At 55.1% G+C, this 19076-nt stretch overlaps 3 protein-coding genes across 10 annotated transcripts; all 3 read left to right on the top strand.

The window, feature by feature from the left end:
- Window positions 1-270: 270 nt before the first annotated feature.
- On the top strand, window positions 271-6522 carry Ajm1 (apical junction component 1 homolog). 3 transcript variants are annotated; one of them, XM_055600726.1, is made up of 2 exons: window positions 271-418; window positions 1846-6522. In XM_055600726.1, the coding sequence occupies exon 2, from the start codon at window positions 2073-2075 to the stop codon at window positions 4983-4985; it is 2913 nt and encodes a 970-aa protein (XP_055456701.1). In that variant the 5' UTR covers window positions 271-418; window positions 1846-2072; the 3' UTR covers window positions 4986-6522. The 3 variants fall into 3 exon arrangements, with proteins under 3 accessions (XP_055456701.1, XP_055456700.1, XP_055456699.1); XM_055600725.1 differs by having other exon boundaries at window positions 1843-6522; XM_055600724.1 differs by having other exon boundaries at window positions 271-1929; window positions 2014-6522.
- A 446-nt stretch (window positions 6523-6968) lies between these two features.
- Phpt1 (phosphohistidine phosphatase 1) lies at window positions 6969-8415 on the top strand. Its single transcript, XM_055599986.1, has 3 exons — window positions 6969-7200; window positions 7574-7698; window positions 8156-8415. Exons 1-3 carry the CDS (start codon window positions 7044-7046, stop codon window positions 8246-8248), a joined length of 375 nt encoding a protein of 124 aa, XP_055455961.1. The 5' UTR covers window positions 6969-7043; the 3' UTR covers window positions 8249-8415.
- A 77-nt stretch (window positions 8416-8492) lies between these two features.
- Mamdc4 (MAM domain containing 4) lies at window positions 8493-18479 on the top strand. Of its 6 annotated transcripts, none has more exons than XM_055599979.1 (29): window positions 8493-10238; window positions 11227-11337; window positions 11409-11582; window positions 11677-11802; window positions 11983-12113; window positions 12190-12274; window positions 12401-12526; window positions 12749-12886; window positions 13062-13150; window positions 13243-13416; window positions 13631-13715; window positions 13800-13988; window positions 14093-14221; window positions 14316-14447; window positions 14547-14671; window positions 14750-14861; window positions 14987-15103; window positions 15184-15318; window positions 15425-15561; window positions 15633-15852; window positions 15939-16076; window positions 16163-16281; window positions 16367-16457; window positions 16593-16739; window positions 16855-16989; window positions 17088-17215; window positions 17299-17407; window positions 17869-18044; window positions 18214-18479. In XM_055599979.1, exons 1-29 carry the CDS (start codon window positions 10133-10135, stop codon window positions 18253-18255), a joined length of 3726 nt encoding a protein of 1241 aa, XP_055455954.1. In that variant the 5' UTR covers window positions 8493-10132; the 3' UTR covers window positions 18256-18479. The 6 variants fall into 6 exon arrangements, with proteins under 6 accessions (XP_055455954.1, XP_055455953.1, XP_055455956.1 ...); XM_055599978.1 differs by having other exon boundaries at window positions 13800-14012; XM_055599981.1 differs by lacking the exon at window positions 11227-11337 and having other exon boundaries at window positions 13800-14012.
- The last annotated feature ends 597 nt before the right edge of the window (window positions 18480-19076 follow it).

Raw genomic sequence — 19076 nt, 5'->3', positions numbered from 1 at the left:
GACGTGCATTCTGGAATCTTCCCCAAACCTAGTTTCTCTGCAGCCAAGCCAAGGCTTCTGGATTCATACAGGGCTCTGCCCGGAATCCTTCTAGCAGGCTTTTCTTGGTGGAAGGCACACCTGTTCATACCCAAAGACGTGTGCTCTGGGAATGCTATGCGACTCCTCACTACACAATCCAGCTGAGTGCGAGGGGGACCTGCTTCCGCGGCCCCTTTAAGAGACACTCTATTGATTGCCACTAGAGGCAGCACTGAGCCGCCAGGCCAGGATCAGAGCTGCTGCCTCCAAGCTTCTGCCGGTACCGGGCATGTATGTATGTATGTATATATATTGATATATAGTGGAGGGAGGCACACACCGGAATCGACTTGGGTTATCAAGCCTACCCGGGCTCAGTTCGTGAAGTAGTAACGAGGTAAGGGGCCAAGACCAACGGCCCAGCATGTGGAGCTGTTGGGAAGGGAGGGGGCTGCACGGAAGGATGAGGAGTCCCCGCCCCCAAGCAACGCAGACTTGGTCCTTGCTGATGTCTGCTCCCTCCGGGACAGGCCAAAGCAGGGTTGCTATATGGGAAGGGTCTTCAAAGTACCTAGGATACAAAAGCAAGCCCTACCCCCATCCCATAGGGAGTGGGTGTCACAGCACCCAGCTGACAGCTGCAGTCAGCAAAGCTGTCTGTCACCTTCCTGGGGCGGAGCCTCAGACCCTGTCATCTAGCCCAAACTCTGTCCTGGCTTTGAGTTTAGAATGAAAGGGGTCTGAATAGGGTCAGCATGAACCTGGGCTTGGAACAAGCGTTGATATGTTAGTATCCCTGACTCCAAAAAGCAGGCCCTGTAACAGAAAGCCTGAACTAGATAGAACTACCATCCACCTACAAGTCCTGCCAGGCCCCAACACACTCTCAGCTTATTCTGGAGCAGATGTCCTGGGAGTAGGTGCCTTATGGGGGGTGGGGTTATCACCTTCTGAAAACCTCTTTCTCCAGCCAGCTCCAGACCCTAGGAACCACAGACACTGGTGGCCCATATCTGAACATTAGCCTAGATCCTTTTCAACCCATAGCTCCAAGGATGAACAACCACACATTTCCATGGAGCTTTCCAAAGCCAGAGTGGAAAAGACTCTGTCCTAGGGAGGTGCTTTCCCACCCTCTACCTCCTAGCTGGCAGCCTCTTGGCTTAGTACACCAGCAATAGTTTGCAGCTCAGGGGAAAGACACCATGAGCTTGTGGCTCACATGGGCCCACGTGGTTCTGCAGCCTAAACCTAGCTTTAGGAATGCCAAGCACACACTGGGAGTTGGGGGGTCCATGTGCAATTATGCAGAGGAGAGGCTTGCTCTGCAGCTGTCTCTGCCCCAACAAGTTTGGTGGGTTTTGTTCAAGGAACTGAGGTCTGAGATTTACAGAAAAGGAAGAGGGATTTGAAACCCAAGACCCTTTGGGGTCATTCTGCCTAGGACCTCATCAAGATGAGAAGACTTAGGCTTGGTCAAAAAAGACTGTCCCAAGGGCAAGAGCACTTGCAGTGCTGGGAGAGGAGTTCTCTGCCCAGCTGAGTCAGCAGGCAGGGACCACAGACTTACCTGGGACTTTGCTTTATCAGAGGGGTGGCTCTGTAGTGCTGGTGGGAGAGGGCTATAGTTAGGATATCTAAAAGCGCATCATTCCAACTGTAGTGTTGGAACCACATCCTTTCTTTGATCTACCCAAGCCTACCCAGCCAACTCTAGTATAGGGAGAGAATGCCTAGCAGGTTTTAGCTCAGAAGTTCCCTCTGTGGAGGCCTCCTGGCCCATCTGCCCCATAGGCTACATACTCTGTGAGGTTTCTCCAGCAGGTACTTCAAACATAGACATGGAACAAGCACCAGAAACCTTGACCAAGACCTGCAGCCAGGGCTGCTCCATCCCCTATGCCCCAGGTAAGCCGGACCAGCACGTGGGGTGGGTGGGGTTAAAGGGCTTCAGGTGCAAAGGAGGCTGCCCTGACCGGTATCTCTTCCCAGGGCAAAATCCGCAAAAGGCCAAGTGACTGGAGCTGCCAGCCTTGGCGACGTCTTTTAAGATGACCCGCACAGACCCGCCAGACTTGCTAGTGTCGACCGTGTACCAAGACATCAAGGTGGTGGCTCCAGGGCTCACGTTCAAACAACAGCCATGTGAAACGTCTGTGGACCGGCCTACTGCGCCAGCGCTTTTCAACAAGCGGCACTGTGGTAGTTTTGACTTCTTAGAGGCACTAGACGAGCCTACCATGAAGACACACCCAGAGCCGCCGCCTCCAGAGCCCGCACCACGGCGTGCCCGGCCCAGAAACAGCGAGCCTCGGCGCCGCACTCGTTCCAAGAGTGCGCCCCGTGTGCCCCAAGGTCTGGCTCCCGCTCCGGCTTCACCGCGGGTACTGCAGCGCAGAGGCCTAGAAGGCCAGCGTGCTGTGCGAGGGGAGGGGTCGCCCTCCTACCCTGCGCTGCGAGCTCTCGCCAATGAGCTGCACCCCATCAAGCTCCAGCCACAGCGGGGTGGCCCGGGACGCATTGCGCCTCTGTGCTCCACCCCAGGCCGCTGTGCACCACCCGAACCACCCGCTGGATCCGTCCCCCACGTCCGCTGCCGTTTGGACATCAAGCCAGACGAGGCAGTGCTGCAGCATGCCGCCAGAAGTTCGCGATCTTGCCCTCCTAGTGAAACGGCGCACTGGACTCGCACTGCCCCACAGTTCCATGGCCTCACAGTTCCCGGGCCCAGGCACGCGGCCCTGTCACGCACGCCCACCCCCAGTGACTTGTACTGTACTGACCCTAGAACACTGTACTGCGACGGACCACTGCCTGAGCTTCAGGACTACTTGGAGCACCGAAGTCAACCTTTCACAACACCTCCAGGTCCCACTCAATTTTTCTACACTGAGGAGCCTGAGGGCTACGCAGGCAGCTTTACCACAAACTCTCGCCTTCCCTTTGATGGCTATTGTTCCAGGCCCTACTTCTCCGAAGAACTCCCCAGACCCAGTCCGAGGCGTGTGGGTAGTTACTATGCAGGAGAAGTTCGCACCTTCCCGATCCAAGAGCCCCCCTCCCGCTCCTACTATGGGGGGACACCTCGAGGCTACGGTGTGCCTTTCGTTCCCCGGTATGTCCCAGAAGAATCCCGAGCACACCCCAGCACCCGCGCCTTCTACACAGAGGACTTTGGGAGGTACCGTGAACGCAATGCACTGGCTCAGACATACCCGCACCCACGCAGCAGCCCGGCCTGGGCTGACTGGGGTCCTAGGCCTTACCGCACCCTTCAGGTGGCGCCTCCCCCCAACTCTGGACCACTGTTGGCCTCGTGGCACGGTGGCAGCGGCACAAGCCCACCCCGGCTGGCCACGGATAGCCGCCATTACTCTCGATCCTGGGATAACATCCTGGTTCCTGGTCCTCGTCATGAAGACCCTCTAGGACGCGGCCGCAGCTATGAGAACCTGCTGGGACGTGAGGTTCGGGGTACACGGGGTTCATCCCCTGAAGGCAGGCGTCCACCAGTTGTAGTGAATCTGTCCACCTCACCCAGACGCTATGCAGCACTGTCGTTGTCAGAGACATCACTGACAGAGAAGGGCCGAGCAGGGGAGAGCCTGGGCCGCAACTGGTACGTCACCCCAGAGATTACCATCACAGACAACGACCTTCGCTCTGTTGAGCGCCCAACTGCCAAGGACTGGGAATTGTCTGGAGGCCGACCCCAACAGCCTGCTCCCATGGTCCCTGAAGGCCCTGCCGCCAGCCGCCAGCGCAGCCTTGAACAGCTGGACGAGCTCATCACCGACCTGGTCATCGACTCACGGTCACCGGGCCAGGACCCGGAGCCTGCCACTGACGGTTTAGGCCACCAACTGCGCAGCCTGCTGGACTCAAGGCCCGCAGGCCCTGGAGAAGCCAATGCGCTGGCGCCGCTGCGCTCCCCACCGGCCTCTGCGGGCAGCACCGAAGAGCCTGCTGGCTCGGGGGAGGCAGCTGCCGTTTCCCCTGAGCCCAGTGCAGATGAGGATGATTTAATGACCTGTTCCAACGCGCGCTGCCGGCGGACAGAGACCATGTTCAATGCTTGTCTCTACTTCAAATCGTGTCACAGCTGCTATACCTACTACTGCTCGCGTCTGTGCCGCCGAGAAGACTGGGATGCCCACAAAGCGCGTTGCGTGTATGGCCGCGTGGGAAGTGTGTGCCGCCATGTGCTGCAGTTCTGCCGCGACAGCAGCCCAGTGCATCGCGCCTTCTCCCGCATAGCACGCGTCGGATTCCTGTCGCGCGGCCGTGGCGTGCTGTTCTTGGGCTTTCCAAGCCCGGGCTCTGCCGACAACTTCCTGCGCTTCGGCCTCGAAGGGCTGCTGCTTTCACCCACCTATCTGTCGCTGCGCGAGCTGGCTACACATGCGGCGCCCCTGGGTAGCTATGCACGAGAGCTGGCGGCTGCAGGGAGGCTCTATGAGCCAGCGGAGTGCTTCCTGCTTAGCGTGTCCGTGGCCGTGGGCCCTGGCGCTGCATCCCCCGGAGCCCCTGCCCGGCCTGCACCCCGCAGCCCTGGGCCCACCGTGCGCAAGTTCGCCAAGGTGGCCCTGGCCGCTGGCAGCCCGACACGTCCTCCCCCTGCGCGTGGCAGAGAACCAGATATGGAAACGCTGATCCTGACGCCACCTCCAGGCACTGCAGGCTTGGACCAAGAGGGTGAGGCTGGCCGGCGCGCCCGTGAAGTGGCCTTCATCCACATCCAGCGTGAGCTGCGACTCCGCGGCGTCTTCCTCCGCCACGAGTTCCCACGTGTCTATGAGCAGCTCTGCGAGTTCGTAGAGGCTAACCGGCGCTTCACGCCCACCACCATCTATCCCACAGATCGGCGCACTGGCCGCCCCTTCATGTGCATGATCATGGCTGCTTCTGAGCCGCGTGCACTGGACTGGGTAGCCAGCGCCAACCTGCTGGATGACATCATGTGAGCCATGGGATCATTAGTCCCTGACCCAGAGTCCTGCCTTCTCTACTCAGGCCCTGCTCCAGATCTCAGACCGTCCCCAAAGTCTGGACCAGCTGGTTCAGCGCTCATAACCCCCCCCCCCTCCCATCTTCTCCAAATTCTCTGCTCTCCACCCATTCTGTACCTCTAACTTTGCCTGGGAGACTCTGCCCCCTCTGTCCCATTTCCTACCAGCTGCTTCTCCTCCTCTTCTCAGCCGACTACCCAGATTCCACATCCTGGGCTTTCCCCAAGTTAGCCATGGAGGCGGGGGCTCCCCATGAGCCTGGTCCTCGCCCTCGGTGCTCCCCACTGGGAGGTGGGGTGGGACTGAGGACCGCTGGGCTCTGCCTTCTAGTGGAAAAATTACTACTACATGCTTCCTATGGGGACAATAGTTGATGTAGGTGAGGGTGCTTGCTATAGTTCTCCAACCTTAAATCCCTTTCCTCCTAGTCCAGAAGTTCAAAGCCTAATGCCCTTACTTTAAAAACTCCTGCTAACCCTCCTCCTGTGTCTAGGGTGTGTCAGGCTCATATGTCTAGTCCCTATGCACCCCTATGCTATCGAGGCAGTGGATATTTCACCTTAGTCTGGGCCCTTGCAGCACCAGGTAGAATAGTGCTGAGTCTTCAGGCCAAGGCCCAATCCACCCAGCCAGAGGGGAACCTGAGCAGGGAAAGCAGAGTGTGGGTGCTGAGCAAGCCAGAGTTAAGACATGGCTGGGTGAGGATTTGAGCTCCCCACCACCTATCCAACAAGATGGCCCTAAAACCCACCTTCCAGAGAAGATGGAAACCCAGAGAGGTGGGTAGTGTGTGCTGATGAATTAGCAGGGGATCCTACAGAGAGCAGCACCTACCTGCTAAATGACTCGGGAACAAATAAGGTACAGGGACTACCCCTAATTAGGAACTGGTTGGGGAAAGGTGTAGAGTTGTGAGTCACCAGGTCTAGGGATGGTTTGGGAGGCCTACCCTGAGTCTGATTCTGTGCACAAAAGAGCTGCATACTAGCCCTGGGTACGCTTCAAGCTGAGATAGAAGCCGAAGCCTGACGTGTTGTGGAGAGCATGGTCCTAGGCAGTCCTAGGCCTCTTGCAGGGATCCCTGCAACCTAAGTGCACCTGGATCCACGCTTAGAACTTCGTGGAAGGCATGACCCAGAGAGGGCTTGAGATCAGAAGTGAGCAAGCCCTCTCCAGAAGCCCCAAGCCCCTTTGGAGCTAGGGGAGATCAAGTATGAGAACCTAAGACACACCCCTGTGCTCGAGGATGAGCACAAGCACACTGCCCTCTGCTGCATATCCTCCAGCCCTCTCTCCTTGGCCGGTGTCTTACCACCTGCCCTGATGCCGCTCTTGCAACCCTTGCTGCCCCCTCGCCTGCCGGCCTCCCCAGGGGCTCCACATTCCTTCCTGTGGCAGGCCGGCAAGAATGCCCCTGGCAAGAACTTGCCCATTTCCCTAGGGCGAGTGCTTTCGAACCAAGTAAAATACAACTTGAATGTAGTCGCTGCTAACTCTGTGGTGGTAGTGATGGGGTGGGGAACGTTGGGTAGAAGCTTTCGGTAGTAGGGGCTTGGCAACAGAAAACCTTGGACGTGAGAAGATTGTGGAAGGGGAGGCCAGAGGGCGTAAAGGGGTTGGGCAGGGGAGGGCCTGCGGGTGTTGGGGAAGAGAGGGCTTCGAATTTATAGTGTATGGGTTGAAGCCCTAGGACCTAGGAATGGAGCCTGGGTACCTTCTCGCATCCTCTTTCGCTGCCCTACCTCCAATGGCTTGACTTACATCAACTCGGATTTCCCTGTTCCTCGGCTCCCTTAACTGGGACTCGTGATCCCACAGCTGCAAAGAACCGGGTTGCAATTGGCTAGTCCACGCCTCAGGTTGGAGGTACAACTGGCTGAGGTTCTGGGCCTCGGGAAGCATCCCCTCACGGGATTGGCCGCGACTACCAAGGGGCCCGCCTCCCGCACGCATAGGCCTCAGTGGAGTTGGGAAAAGGGCTGTGGAGCCCAGAGGTCGAGCGCTTTGAGAAACATGGCGGCGGACCTTGCTCATATTCCTGATGTGGACATCGATTCAGATGGCGTCTTCAAGTACGTGCTGATTCGAGTCCGCTTAACACCGCCTTCCGGTGATCCGACAAACGAGTGCAAGGAAATCGTGCGTGGCTACAAATGGGCTGAGTACCACGGTGAGGGCGGGGCCTCTGCGTCTGTGGGGGCGGAACGAAGGCTGGGGGCGGGGCCTGAGCCTAGCAGTTGCTAGTGACAGGCAGGGCTGTGAGTGCTAATGTACCGTACCTTGTACTAACACCTACCCAGGCTGACCTAGAAAAGAGGTTTAGGCAGAAAGGAGTGTCGCGATCGGGCTTTTTAAAATCCCCTGTCCCACTTCGAAAATACCATCTTCCTCCCCTTCATCTTTGTACCCGTGGGGAAAGGGCTCACGTCCACTGGGAAAAAGACCACTAAGACCTGGAGCTTCTGACCCCATAACCAGCCCTAGAGTCTATAATGAGGCCAACAAGGGCGACTAGGGCACTGAGGCCACTCTCCCCATCCCAGCGGACATCTATGACAAAGTGTCAAGCGAGCTGCAAAAGAAAGGCTATGACTGTGAGTGCCTCGGCGGCGGTCGCATCTCCCATCAGAGCCAGGACAGGAAGATACACGTGTATGGCTACTCTATGGTGAGCTCCAGTCCCCAGGTCTCAGTCCAGACTGCAGAGCTCACCCTTGTGAACGTGACCCCCTGACCTGCCACTCAGGCCACCTCTGGGACTCTGAAAGTTGGAGACACAGAGAACCCTGACTTAAGGGATCTGGCTTAAGGGATCTCCACATTTCCCATAGGGTGGTTAGAAGCCAGCTGTCTTGGGCCGCACCCCCTTTTGCCTTGATAGTTCTGTGTGCTGGCTCTTTGGGGGTCCTTGGGGCAGTCAGGGCTGGAGTGAGACTCACAGCCCTGACCATCAACATCTCTTTTCATAAAGACCACCCTGCATAGAGCCATTCAGCCACCATCCTGTTTCCAGCATGGTTAGGATGGTTGAGTTTGGTTACTCTCCCTGTGCATGCTATTCCTGTGGCTTCTGGGTGGACTTCCAAAGCAAAAGACTAGCAGACTAGTGGTCATCTTCTCTCTAGGGTTATGGTCGTGCCCAGCACTCTGTTTCAACGGAGAAGATCAAAGCCAAGTACCCTGAATATGAGGTCACCTGGGCTGATGATGGCTACTGAGGCCCTGACCCCCAGCAACTAACTCAGGACTCTGCTCTTGCTTTGTTCTATCTTGAGGGGCTGGCCCTGTGCTTTCCTTTTGTACCTTGGGCAACATACCACCTGCCAGGCCTTAGAAGCCAGACCAACGTGGTCCATAGGAATTAAAACCATTGATATGTCTGCAAGTCCCTGACTTGTGTCTTGGCTTCTCTACCTTTGGGTTGCCACTAAAAATACCTACTCAGCTTTAGGGGCCCCTGGAGGCTATTGGTGCATACTCAGCCCCTTAAGTTCAGATAAGGGGCCCCTACATTGCTGTCATTTATGGCCTGATTGCCCCTCCATGAAGCTGCTATCCCCAAGGACATCTGGAAGGAGGCCTCACAAGGCCTTGCACAAGAAGTCAGTTCTTGGCTACCCATGGCTTGGGGTGGCCACAAGTGGTGCCTTCCATTCAGGAGTTCATTCAGGAGTCCCAGCAGGAAAGGGTCCTGGCAACCACTCTCCTGGCCAGCTGACAGGCTGCATTGTTCATCTGTTCTCAGTCTAAGCCTGACACCGTGTGTGAGCACAGGGAACATTCATGATGTGATCCACAACCCTTAGGATCCTGCAGTTGCACACTAACTGCCTGTGTCTCATCACTTGGGACTTATGACATCAGACGGTTCTTAGTCCCTGGACCATTCACCCTCTCAGCCTGTGTCTGTAGTAATCCCACCTCACTGTACAGGACAGTGGGTAGGGACCAGCTTAACCCCTGCTCTAAAAAGTCCCATGCACCATGTGCCATTATAGTGGGTACTAAAAAGCCAAGGCTGGGGCATCCCTTACCATACTTGGGCCAGCCTTTGTCAACTTGGTAGACTACAAGCAGACACTACTGAGATACCCTGTATAGGCCAGCAGACAGGCACAGATGAGACAAGCCCCAAAGTTACACTGAGATAAGTCATAGGCCAAGCCTACGTCCATGTGACAAGCTCTTCAAAATCCTGACATTCCTCCTGCTTCAACTGTGGGTCTTTTCCTAGGAAATGAGTTTGTGGGATCAAGACTTTTCCTATCACTGACCACCCAGAACATGGCTTCTCAGAAAATTTTTTGTTTTGTTTTGCATTTTGAGACAGGGTTTCTCAGTGTAACTAGACCAGGCTAGCCTCAAGCTCACAGAGTCCACATGCCTCTACCTCCTGAGTGCTAGGTTTAAAGGTACTGTACTTGGGACAGTTTTTAAAGATGAAGAGAGAGCTAAAGATGGAGCTCAGTTTGTTAGATGCTTTCCTGGTACACATGGAATTCCCATGTTCAATCTAAAGTACCACATAAACTATGTGTTGCTAATAATCCCAGCACTTGGGAGGTAGAGGCAAGAGGATTAGAAGTTATCCCCAGCTACATAGCAAGTTCAGGCCAACCTGGGCCATGTGAGACCCTGTCTCAAAACATATATACACTGGCATGCCCTGGTCCACAGAGGCAGGCTGTTGACACTGGACTTGCCCTGATCTGATCCCCTAAGCACAATGCAGAGAACCTTGTGAACATATGTATGTACAGCCACTGAGCAGACTGCCCTGACACCCTTGGCGTGCACCATGATGGGCTATAGGTCCCACAAGAAAATCTTAGAGCCTTGCACATGGGGTTCCCAGCCTTTCCACATTCCAGTAGAAACTTCCAGTGGGAAGGGCAGGGCAGGGCTGGGTGGATGCATAGGATGGCCAAGACCTGAACTTTGGTCGGAAAGAGCCAAGTAGGGGCCCTCGTTCCAGGATACTTTACAGCTGGACTCTTACACCTGGCATCATTGGGTGGGACCCAGCCAAGGGGATTCAGGTATAAAGGAGCTGAGTCCTCTCTGGTGAGAGCTAAATCAACCTGTGAGGCCCCTGTGGACTGATGACTGAGAAGTCTCCTCTAGGCTACACTATACTGGGACATCCTCCCTCCAGCTTGGCCATGTATCTGCCTCGCTGCCTCCTTTCAACCTTGGTGCTGTTTATGGGTGAGTAAACTGCTGCGTGGGTGCCAGTTGGTGTCATGGAGATACAGGAACTTGTTAAGAAGTGAGTTTCCACAATGGTGATATCCAGGACAAGCCAACAAGGCTGGAGATTGCTCACCTAAATCTTATATCCATGACCTAGAAAGAGCCCACAGGACATCACAGGCAGTCATCTATTGACCTGAGCCTTTGCCTGCCACTCCCATTGTAGAACATGTGGAAGTCCACTTCCATTAATGTGTCCTCTGTGTGTGTGTGTGTGTGTGTGTTTGTTTGTTTGTCTGTTTGTTTGTTTGTTTGTTTGTTTCAAAACAAGGTTTCTTTGTGTAGCTGTCTTTGGCTGTCCTGGAACTAGTTCTGTAAACCAGGCTAACTTCAAACTCAGAGATCTGCCTGCCTCTGTCTTCTGAGTGCTGTGACTGTGTGAGCCACCAATGCCTAGCTCAGTTTGTCTTTCTATGGGGGAGACCCTACTGGAAGATCTTCCAGTTCCTAGCCATGTGGACTCCTGTGCTTTCCATATGTGTTTCTTGTCAAGGCTATTTTTCCTCTCCCTGGTATGCAGAGCCTCTGTGAGGCTAGGGAGGTGGGAAGGCATTTTGTTTGTGCAGAGCCCCAGTGGCAGTTCTTGGTAGATGCCAGTTTCCTCTGTATGATTTTATAGGGCTGAGCCCTGAAGTCAGTTGATTAATACCCTGGCCTGTTCAGGTCTGGGTTTCTCTGGACATATATAATTTATATTGTTCAAAACAGCCAGAGCTAGCAAGATGGCTCAGAAGGTAAAGGCATTTGCTGCCAAGCCTAATGGCATTTGTTCAATTCCTGGTTCCCACATGGTAGAAAGAAATAAATGATTCCTATCTCAGTTGTTCTTTGACCTCTACACCTATTATATAGCATATATATGTATACAAATATATAGCTATATATGTTTTAAAAATGAAAACAATCACCTTGCCCTCTGTTCCCTTGCCTATTACTCTGCCAGCTTCACAGTCCCTAGGCAAGACCTGGGTCCCCAGCCACTGCAGAAGCTCCATCGAAGCTGTATGCAACTTTGTGTGTGACTGTGGAGACTGTTCAGATGAGGCCCAGTGTGGTGAGCTGGTCAGGTGGGAGTGGCAGGGAGTGGCAGTGTAAAGGCTGACCTCTGATGACCCATTCTCATAGGCTTCCACAGTGCTTCAACTACCCCAAGCACCCTCTTCACCTGCAACTTTGAGCAGGACCCCTGTGGCTGGCAGGACATCAGCACCTCGGGCTATCAATGGCTTCGAGACCGGGCAGGGGCACTGCTGGATAGACCTGGACCTCATTCTGACCATACACATGGCACTGATTTGGGTAAGGCCTGGGGAACCCATGTGCATTCACCCTCTCCCACCACCCTCCTGCCTTGGTTTCTTGTCTGGCCTCCTAACCTTTCCCCCTGTGCCAGGCTGGTACATGGCTGTGAGAACCCACCATGGGAAAGAGGCATCCACTGCGACTCTGCGCTCCCCTGTCATGCGTGAGGCAGCCTCTACCTGTGAATTGAGGCTCTGGTTCCACACAGCCTCTAGAGGTAATATGCTCTGGATCCCTGAGGCCCAAGGCCAAGTAGCTTTGGGGAAAGGCTGGATGAGGAAAGGAGTGGCTACAGAAACAGGAGGATGCTCCAAAATGAGGGCCAGGGTATAGCTGGTAGACTGGAGGGAGACACCAAGGGGCTGAAAATGCCCCAGGACCACTCAAAACACTACAGATGTTGCCAGACTGCGGCTGGAGCTGACCCATGGTGTGGAGACACTGACCCTGTGGCAGAGCTCAGGACCCTGGGAGCCTGGCTGGCAGGAGCTGGCAGTGAATACAGGCCGTGTGCAGGGTGACTTCAAAGTAAGCTGGGCCAGGCTGGGAACAGTGAGGAGGGCTAGCCACTGACCTAGGTCATAAAGACCCTTTCTCCCTCCAGGTGATGTTTTCTGCCACCCGAAATGCCACACACAGGGGTGCTGTGGCCTTGGATGATATGGAGTTTCGGGACTGTGGACTTCCCAGTAAGGCTGCATACCATCCTGTCCAAAGCTGGGAGACCCCCTCACCACCCACCGCCCTGAACAGCCTCTTTCCAGAATGCCACAAATCCCGGGGCCAAAGAGAATGTTAACTATATCCCACTGCAGTTCCTCAGGCCAGCTGCCCCCTAGGGCACCACCACTGCCAGAACAAGGCTTGTGTGCAGCCCCACCAGCTGTGTGATGGTGAAGACAACTGTGGGGACAGATCTGATGAAGACCCGCTCATCTGCAGTGAGGCTGGGGCCATCTAGGGCCGGGCAGAGTGAGGGACCACAGAAGGAAACTGGGAAGCTGGACCTTGACCTCTGAGTCCTTCAGAGAATACTGGGGCTAGTCCAGGAAGGTGGACATTGGCGTAGTCATTCTGGGTTGGATAGTCAGTGTGCCCAGGGCCATCTGACTGTAGAAAGCTGTGGTCAGTGGTCCTAATAGTCCCCAATTCCCACTCTTTAGGCCACCACATGGTCACTGACTTTGAGACAGGTCTGGGACCATGGAACCAGTTGGAGGGCTGGACCCGGAACCACAGTGCTGGCAGCATAGTGAGCCCTGCGTGGCCCCACAGAGATCACAGCCGGAATAGTGCATATGGTGAGGTCTCCAAGGGACCCTGGCCATGGCCTTTTCCACCCATCTACCTCCTGAAGTGGAAGTTTCTGGTTTCTTTGGAAACTCAGTTGTGTCATGTGAATTATGTTGTTGTTTTGTGGCTCCAAGTGTGGGACAACCTCCAATGACCCTGTACCACACTTGCCCTCTCTCATAGGCTTCTTCCTGGTCTCTATGGCCAAACCTGGCACCACTGCTATCCTCTCCAGCCCGGAATTCCAAGCCTCAGTCCCCTACAACTGCTCGGTGAGATGGGTGTGTGAGAAAATAAGATAGACAGGGTTGCCCTTCTCTAGATGCCAGAGGTCCCTGACAGCCTGAGATTTCTTCTGTTCCAGCTTACCTTCTATTACTACCTACATGGCTCTGAGGCTAGCCACTTCGAGCTGTTTCTACAGGCACTGGGGCTCAACACTTCCCAGGCTCCCGCCCTGCTGCGGAGCCGCCATGGAGAGCTGGGGACCACCTGGGTCAAAGACCGGGTTGACATTCAAAGTGCCCATCCATTCCGGGTGAGACTAGCCAGGTGGTGACTGGGATGTGGGGGTAGGATCCAGGAAATCCTGCCTAGAGCATGTACAGAACACTGAAGGGCTTTACTCTTGAAGGCTGCTCCACGGGAAAGGTTAAGAAATTATAAAATACAACAATAAACAGGTAGAGGGTACCAGAAAGAAGACAGGATAGAATAGTGCTTGATGCTTGCTGAGCCCTCCCTACCCTCAGATCCTTCTAGTTGGGGAGACTGGTCCAGGAGGCATCATGGGCCTAGATGACCTCATCATGTCCAACCACTGCAGATTTGTCTCAGGTGATTTGTCCAGGGCCCTCCCCTGGCCTGCCCAGGAAAAGAAAGGCCCTCACCCACTCTAACCTGATCTCAATTCTGTTCTAGATGTGTCCACCCTACAGTCATCACTTTCTGGACCTAAGGCATTAGCCCTCTATCCCCAGACATCCATCCAGCTGCCCCAGGGAACCTGTGAACCAGGACATCTCTCCTGTGGTGAATTGTGTGTGCCCCCAGAGCAGCTGTGTGATTTCCAGCAGCACTGTGCAGAGGGCGAGGATGAACAGAAGTGTGGTGAGGCCAGCCAGCCTGCCTGGGGTCAGTGTCTGGAGGGTGCCTAGGCAGGCCAGAGGACTCTGGGCTTTGCTGCCTTCCAGAGAAGACTACTGTTGTTGCAGGCACCACAGACTTTGAGTCCGTCTCTGCTGGGGGCTGGGAGGACATCAGTGTGGGAAAGCTGCAGTGGCAATGGGTGGAAGCCCAGGAGAGCAGGAAGCCTGCCAGGGACGCCAACCGGGATGCTCACGGTGAGGTCTACACTTCCCCACAAGAGCCCCTCCTCAGAAAGTCTGTAAGTTAGGGGTATCTGAGCAGTGAAAGGGTACTTTGTTCTTCCTATAGGGCACTTCCTGTCTCTGCAGAAAGCCTGGGGGCAGCTACGATCTGAGGCCCGAGCTCTCACACCTGCCCTAGGCCCCTCTGGCCCTCACTGTGAACTCCACATGGCTTACTATTTTTACAGTCAACCCCAAGGTACTCCATGCCTCCTGTCCCCAGGCCCAGTCCCCAGAAGCCCCCTGCATGGTAGATAGGGTCTGAGGGTGACCTACCCATATTAACTCCCTTGATAAGGCTTCTTGGCACTGGTCGTGGTAGAGAAAGGCTTGCGGGAACTGCTGTGGCAGGCCCCGAGCAGCAGCAGCCAGGGCTGGACAGTAGAGAAGGTTCTTCTTGGGGCACGCCACCGACCATTCCAGGTGAGGATGGCAGTTCTGGATGGGGAGTCTACTGAGCTAGCCCATAACTGACAGTCTTTTTCCTCTATGTGCTTAAAGCTGGAGTTTGTCAGTCTGGTGGACTTGGATGACCCTGGCCAGCCAGGGGCTGGGGTGGATAATGTGACCTTGAGCAACTGCAACCCCAATGTGACCACTGAGAGTGACCAAGGTTTCTCCTGCCCAGCTCCCATCTCCACCCAAGGGCCTACTACCTAGTTTACCTCTAATCCTCTTCTTATCACAGCTAGGAAGGGGGCAGGGAGTAGTGCTGACCCCACCCCACCCCACCTCCAGAGGTCTCCTGTAACTTTGAACGGCACTCATGCAGCTGGCACACAGGCCACTTCACAGATGCACACTGGCACCGTGTAAAAAGCCATGGCTCGAAGTATGACCACACCACTGGCCAAGGTAGGGGAGTTCCCAGACCTGAGGCCTGGGAGGGAAGCTCAAACTGAGAATATTTCTATACTGTTTTTCATTCCCCAAAGGCTTTTTCATGTTCCTGGATCCCACGGACCCACCTGCTCGAGGCCAAGGTGCCCTCTTGCTTACAAGACCCCAGGTGTCAGTTGTCCCCAAGGAATGTCTCAGCTTCTGGTACCACCTGTATGGGCCCCAAATTGGTGAGAGCCTCGGGGCTGTCAGAGCCTCTGTGGATGATTTTGCTGCTATTGCAGCCTGGAGCACCAGGTTTTGGGGGGTTCCCCTCCAAATTCTGCTTCTCTGTAGGGACTCTGCGCCTGGCCATGAGGAAGAATGGTGAGGAAGACATACTACTGTGGTCCCGGTCTGGCACACATGGCAACCGCTGGCACCAGGCTTGGGTCACTCTTCACCACCAGCCAGAGGCCAGCACCAAGCACCAGGTGAGGGTGAGTGTCACACTTGGTAAGATGGTATAGAGCTGGCCCCCACAGTTACCACTCTCCACTCTCAGCTGCTGTTTGAAGGCCTCCGGGATGGCTACCATGGCACTATGGCCCTGGATGACGTGACTGTGCGGCCTGGCCCCTGCTGGGCCCCTAGGAGCTGTTCCTTTGAAGACTCTGACTGTGGCTTTTCCCTGGGAGGCTCAGGGCTGTGGATACGCCAGAATAATGCCTCAGGCCTTGCTCCTTGGGGTCCTTGGGCAGACCATACAACAGAGACAGCCCAAGGTACTTGGTCTGGCTGGGGTGGGAGATGAGGGGACAGAGGGCTAGACAGACCAAGGCAAGCAGGCACAGGACCCTCTTCCCGCCAGGGTACTACATGATGGTGAACACCAGCCCAGATGTCCTGGCCAAGGGTCATGTGGCCTCTCTGACCTCAGAGGAACACCAGCCCGTGCCCCGGCCAGCCTGCTTGACCTTCTGGTACCACTTGAGCTTCCACAATCCAGGTGAGAGGCTCCAACAAAGGGAAGGGCCCCTGTCCAGGACTGGGGAGCCACCAAGGCAGCTAACCTGGCTGGCTCTTGGTGTGTAGGCACCCTGAGGGTCCACGTGGAACAGAGCACAAGACGCCAAGAGCTCAGTATCAGTGACCATGGTGGATTTGCCTGGCGCCTGGGTAGTGTGAATGTGGAGGCTGAGCAGGCCTGGAGGGTGAGTGCATAGGTGGGAAAGGAAAAACTTCATCTCAAGGGTTGCCAAAAGCAGCCTGCAGGATCTGTGGCTCTGTACCCTATAGGTAGTGTTTGAGGCTGTGGCTGCAGGTGTGGAGCATTCCTATATGGCTCTGGATGACATTTTCCTCCAAGAAGGGCCCTGTACTCAGCCAGGTGGGCAGTTTCCTGTGGCTGGAGTAGTACCATTATCTATGCCAAAACCAACTCTCCAACTTCTACCCACCCACCTCTGCCCAGGAGCTCATGGGGGGTGGGGGGCAGCTCTGCTCACCTGCCAATTCCTTGCAGGGTCCTGTGACTTTGAATCTGGTCTGTGTGGATGGAGCCACCTTGTGTGGCCTAGCCTGGGTGGATACAGCTGGGACTGGAGCAGTGGAGCCACCCCATCCCGCTACCCCAAGCCCACAGTGGACCATACCCTGGGCACAGAGGCAGGTATGCACTGGCTGGAGCCAGGGCCTGTGTTGGCACTACCTCACAAAATGGGGCTGTGCTCACCCAACTTCCCTCAAGTTAGTGATCCAGATATATCCCATCATCTCATTTCCAGGCCACTTTGCTTTCTTTGAAACCAGCATGCTAGGTCCTGGGGGCCAGGCAGCCTGGTTGCGCAGTGAGCCACTGCCAGCAACTACAGCCTCTTGTCTCCACTTCTGGTACTTCATGGGCTTTCCTGAGCATTTCTGTAAGTGGCTGGGCCCTGGGTGTAGGGGAGCAGGGGCTCAGGTGAAGCACAGAGGCATCTCCTAGGAACCTAAGCCAGACCTGCCTTGGACTCTGCAGACAAGGGTGAGCTAAAAGTGCTCCTGAGCAGTACCCAAGGCCAGCTAGCTGTGTGGAGCCAGGGCGGGCACCAGAGGTACCAGTGGCTTCAAGTCCAGATCGAAGTGTCCAGCTCTGAAGAGTTCCAGGTGAGCCCCCACCCAGGTGAACTGTCCTCTTTCCCCTCTCTTCTGTCCCTCTGGGTATTCAAAGACTTTCCCTTCCCTATCAGATTGTTTTTGAAGCCACTCTGGGTAGCCAGCCGGCTCTGGGGCCCATTGCCCTTGATGATGTGGAGTACTTGGCAGGGCAACACTGCAAGCAGCCTGCACTTAGCCAGGGTAAGCACTGGACTTCAGGATGGACAGATTTGCCCTGACCCTGCCAGGCTTAGGTGGTCCAGGTGGCTTGAGGCAACTGCACTTTAGCTTTTGGACTGAAGGTGTGAGAACAGATCTGGGGCTGCCACACTGGATCAGGGGTCTAATGAAGTGATGGTGCCTAGCTCAGAAAACCAGCTGAACCAAGACTGGGTGCTGCTCTCTCCCCAAGATGCCTCATGGGCTGTACTGGCTTTTACTGTCTCCTCCTGGGCAAGAACTATCCTGAAGGAGCTGCCAGGTTGAGCCAGAGACCACATGGGTTTGACAGTCACTGGCTGCCATCATGCTGGGAGGAAGAGGTGGAGCCTGCAGCCAATAAGCAGTGAAGGGGCCAGGCAGCCCCTGCCAGTATTGCTGGAAACAGAACCCTGACACAAGGCCTGGGAGCTGTGGAGGGCTCAAGTGCCCTCTGTCCTCAGGTGAAATGGATGCATACGTGTCTGTGCCGGCTGCTGTTGGAGGGGCCCTCCTCTTTTTCATGTTCCTGGTACTCCTGGGCCTTGGGGGTTGGTACTGGCTGCAGAAGCAACACTGCCCCTTCCAGAGGAGTACAGACACAACAACATCTGGCTTTGACAACATCCTCTTCAATGAGGTAGAAGCCCCCAAATGGGGCAAATGGGAGATTATGCCACCTCTGTGCTTAATGGCAAGAAAGCAAGCAGTGGTGGGCCAGGACTTGGGAAGAGGCACCTTGCCCAACCCTGTTCAGGTCCAGAGTGTCTTTCAACAACAGTTGTCCCATATTCCTTCCTTCTTTCTAGGATCAAGTTACCCTTCCAGAATCCACCACTAGCAACCCATAGTCAACCCCAGACAAGGCCTGGCTCCTCATGCTAACTCCCACAGCATCCAGACCTCACAGACACCTGACCTCTATCCGGGCCTGATAAAGGGATTGAGTCATGCTTTGCTTCTACAGCTCTTCCATCTGTTGTCTTTGCCCTCTGCTATGATCAAGAAGAGTGTGTATATGTGGGTGGGGTCTTTGTACTATAAATAAATGCTCCACAACAGTGAGGGCAACCCAGGCTTACTCCCTATATTCTGTACCTGTCAGGATATGCTGTAGCTGGCAGGTGGATGGCCCTTCTGGGGTTTAAGACTTAACCTGAGACAGAATTCAGGGAATGGGTATGGGTTCCCTCTCATTGGCTTTAGTGCAGTTTAAAAATTATAGGGCCCAAAGGACCCACCAACCCAGCCAGGAAGGAATGGGCTCAGCTCCCAACTTACCAAATGATACTATACCCAATGAGGATAGAATCACTCCACAGATGAAGAGAGCTGTGAGTATAAAAGCAACTGGACATGGGGCTATGAAACTGGTCTGGTAAGGAGATATGCCACCAGCCCAGATAAAGGCCGAACCCCTGTGGCTGGAGGTAGTGAGGCTGAGGTCACTGGGTATGCCATCACCACCAGAGCAGGCTACCACACAAGGCAACTGTACTTTAGCCTTTGAACTGAAGGTGTGAGAACAGATCTGGGGCTGCCACACTGGACCAGGGCCTAATGAAGTGACAGTGACACATCTGTTCTAGGAGTGGTTCCTGAAGCTCTGGTCCTCCACATTATGCCTCAGCTGTGGCTTCACAGAGGACTGAGGGCCCAGAGGGCTGTCCTC

The sequence above is a fragment of the Psammomys obesus genome, unplaced genomic scaffold (genome assembly GCF_907164565.1).
Source record: "Psammomys obesus unplaced genomic scaffold, mPsaObe1.curated_primary_1811, whole genome shotgun sequence".
NCBI classification, from domain to species: domain Eukaryota; kingdom Metazoa; phylum Chordata; class Mammalia; order Rodentia; family Muridae; genus Psammomys; species Psammomys obesus.
The sequence above is the reverse complement of the archived record's forward strand: the minus strand, read 5'-3'. Positions and strand labels throughout refer to the sequence as shown.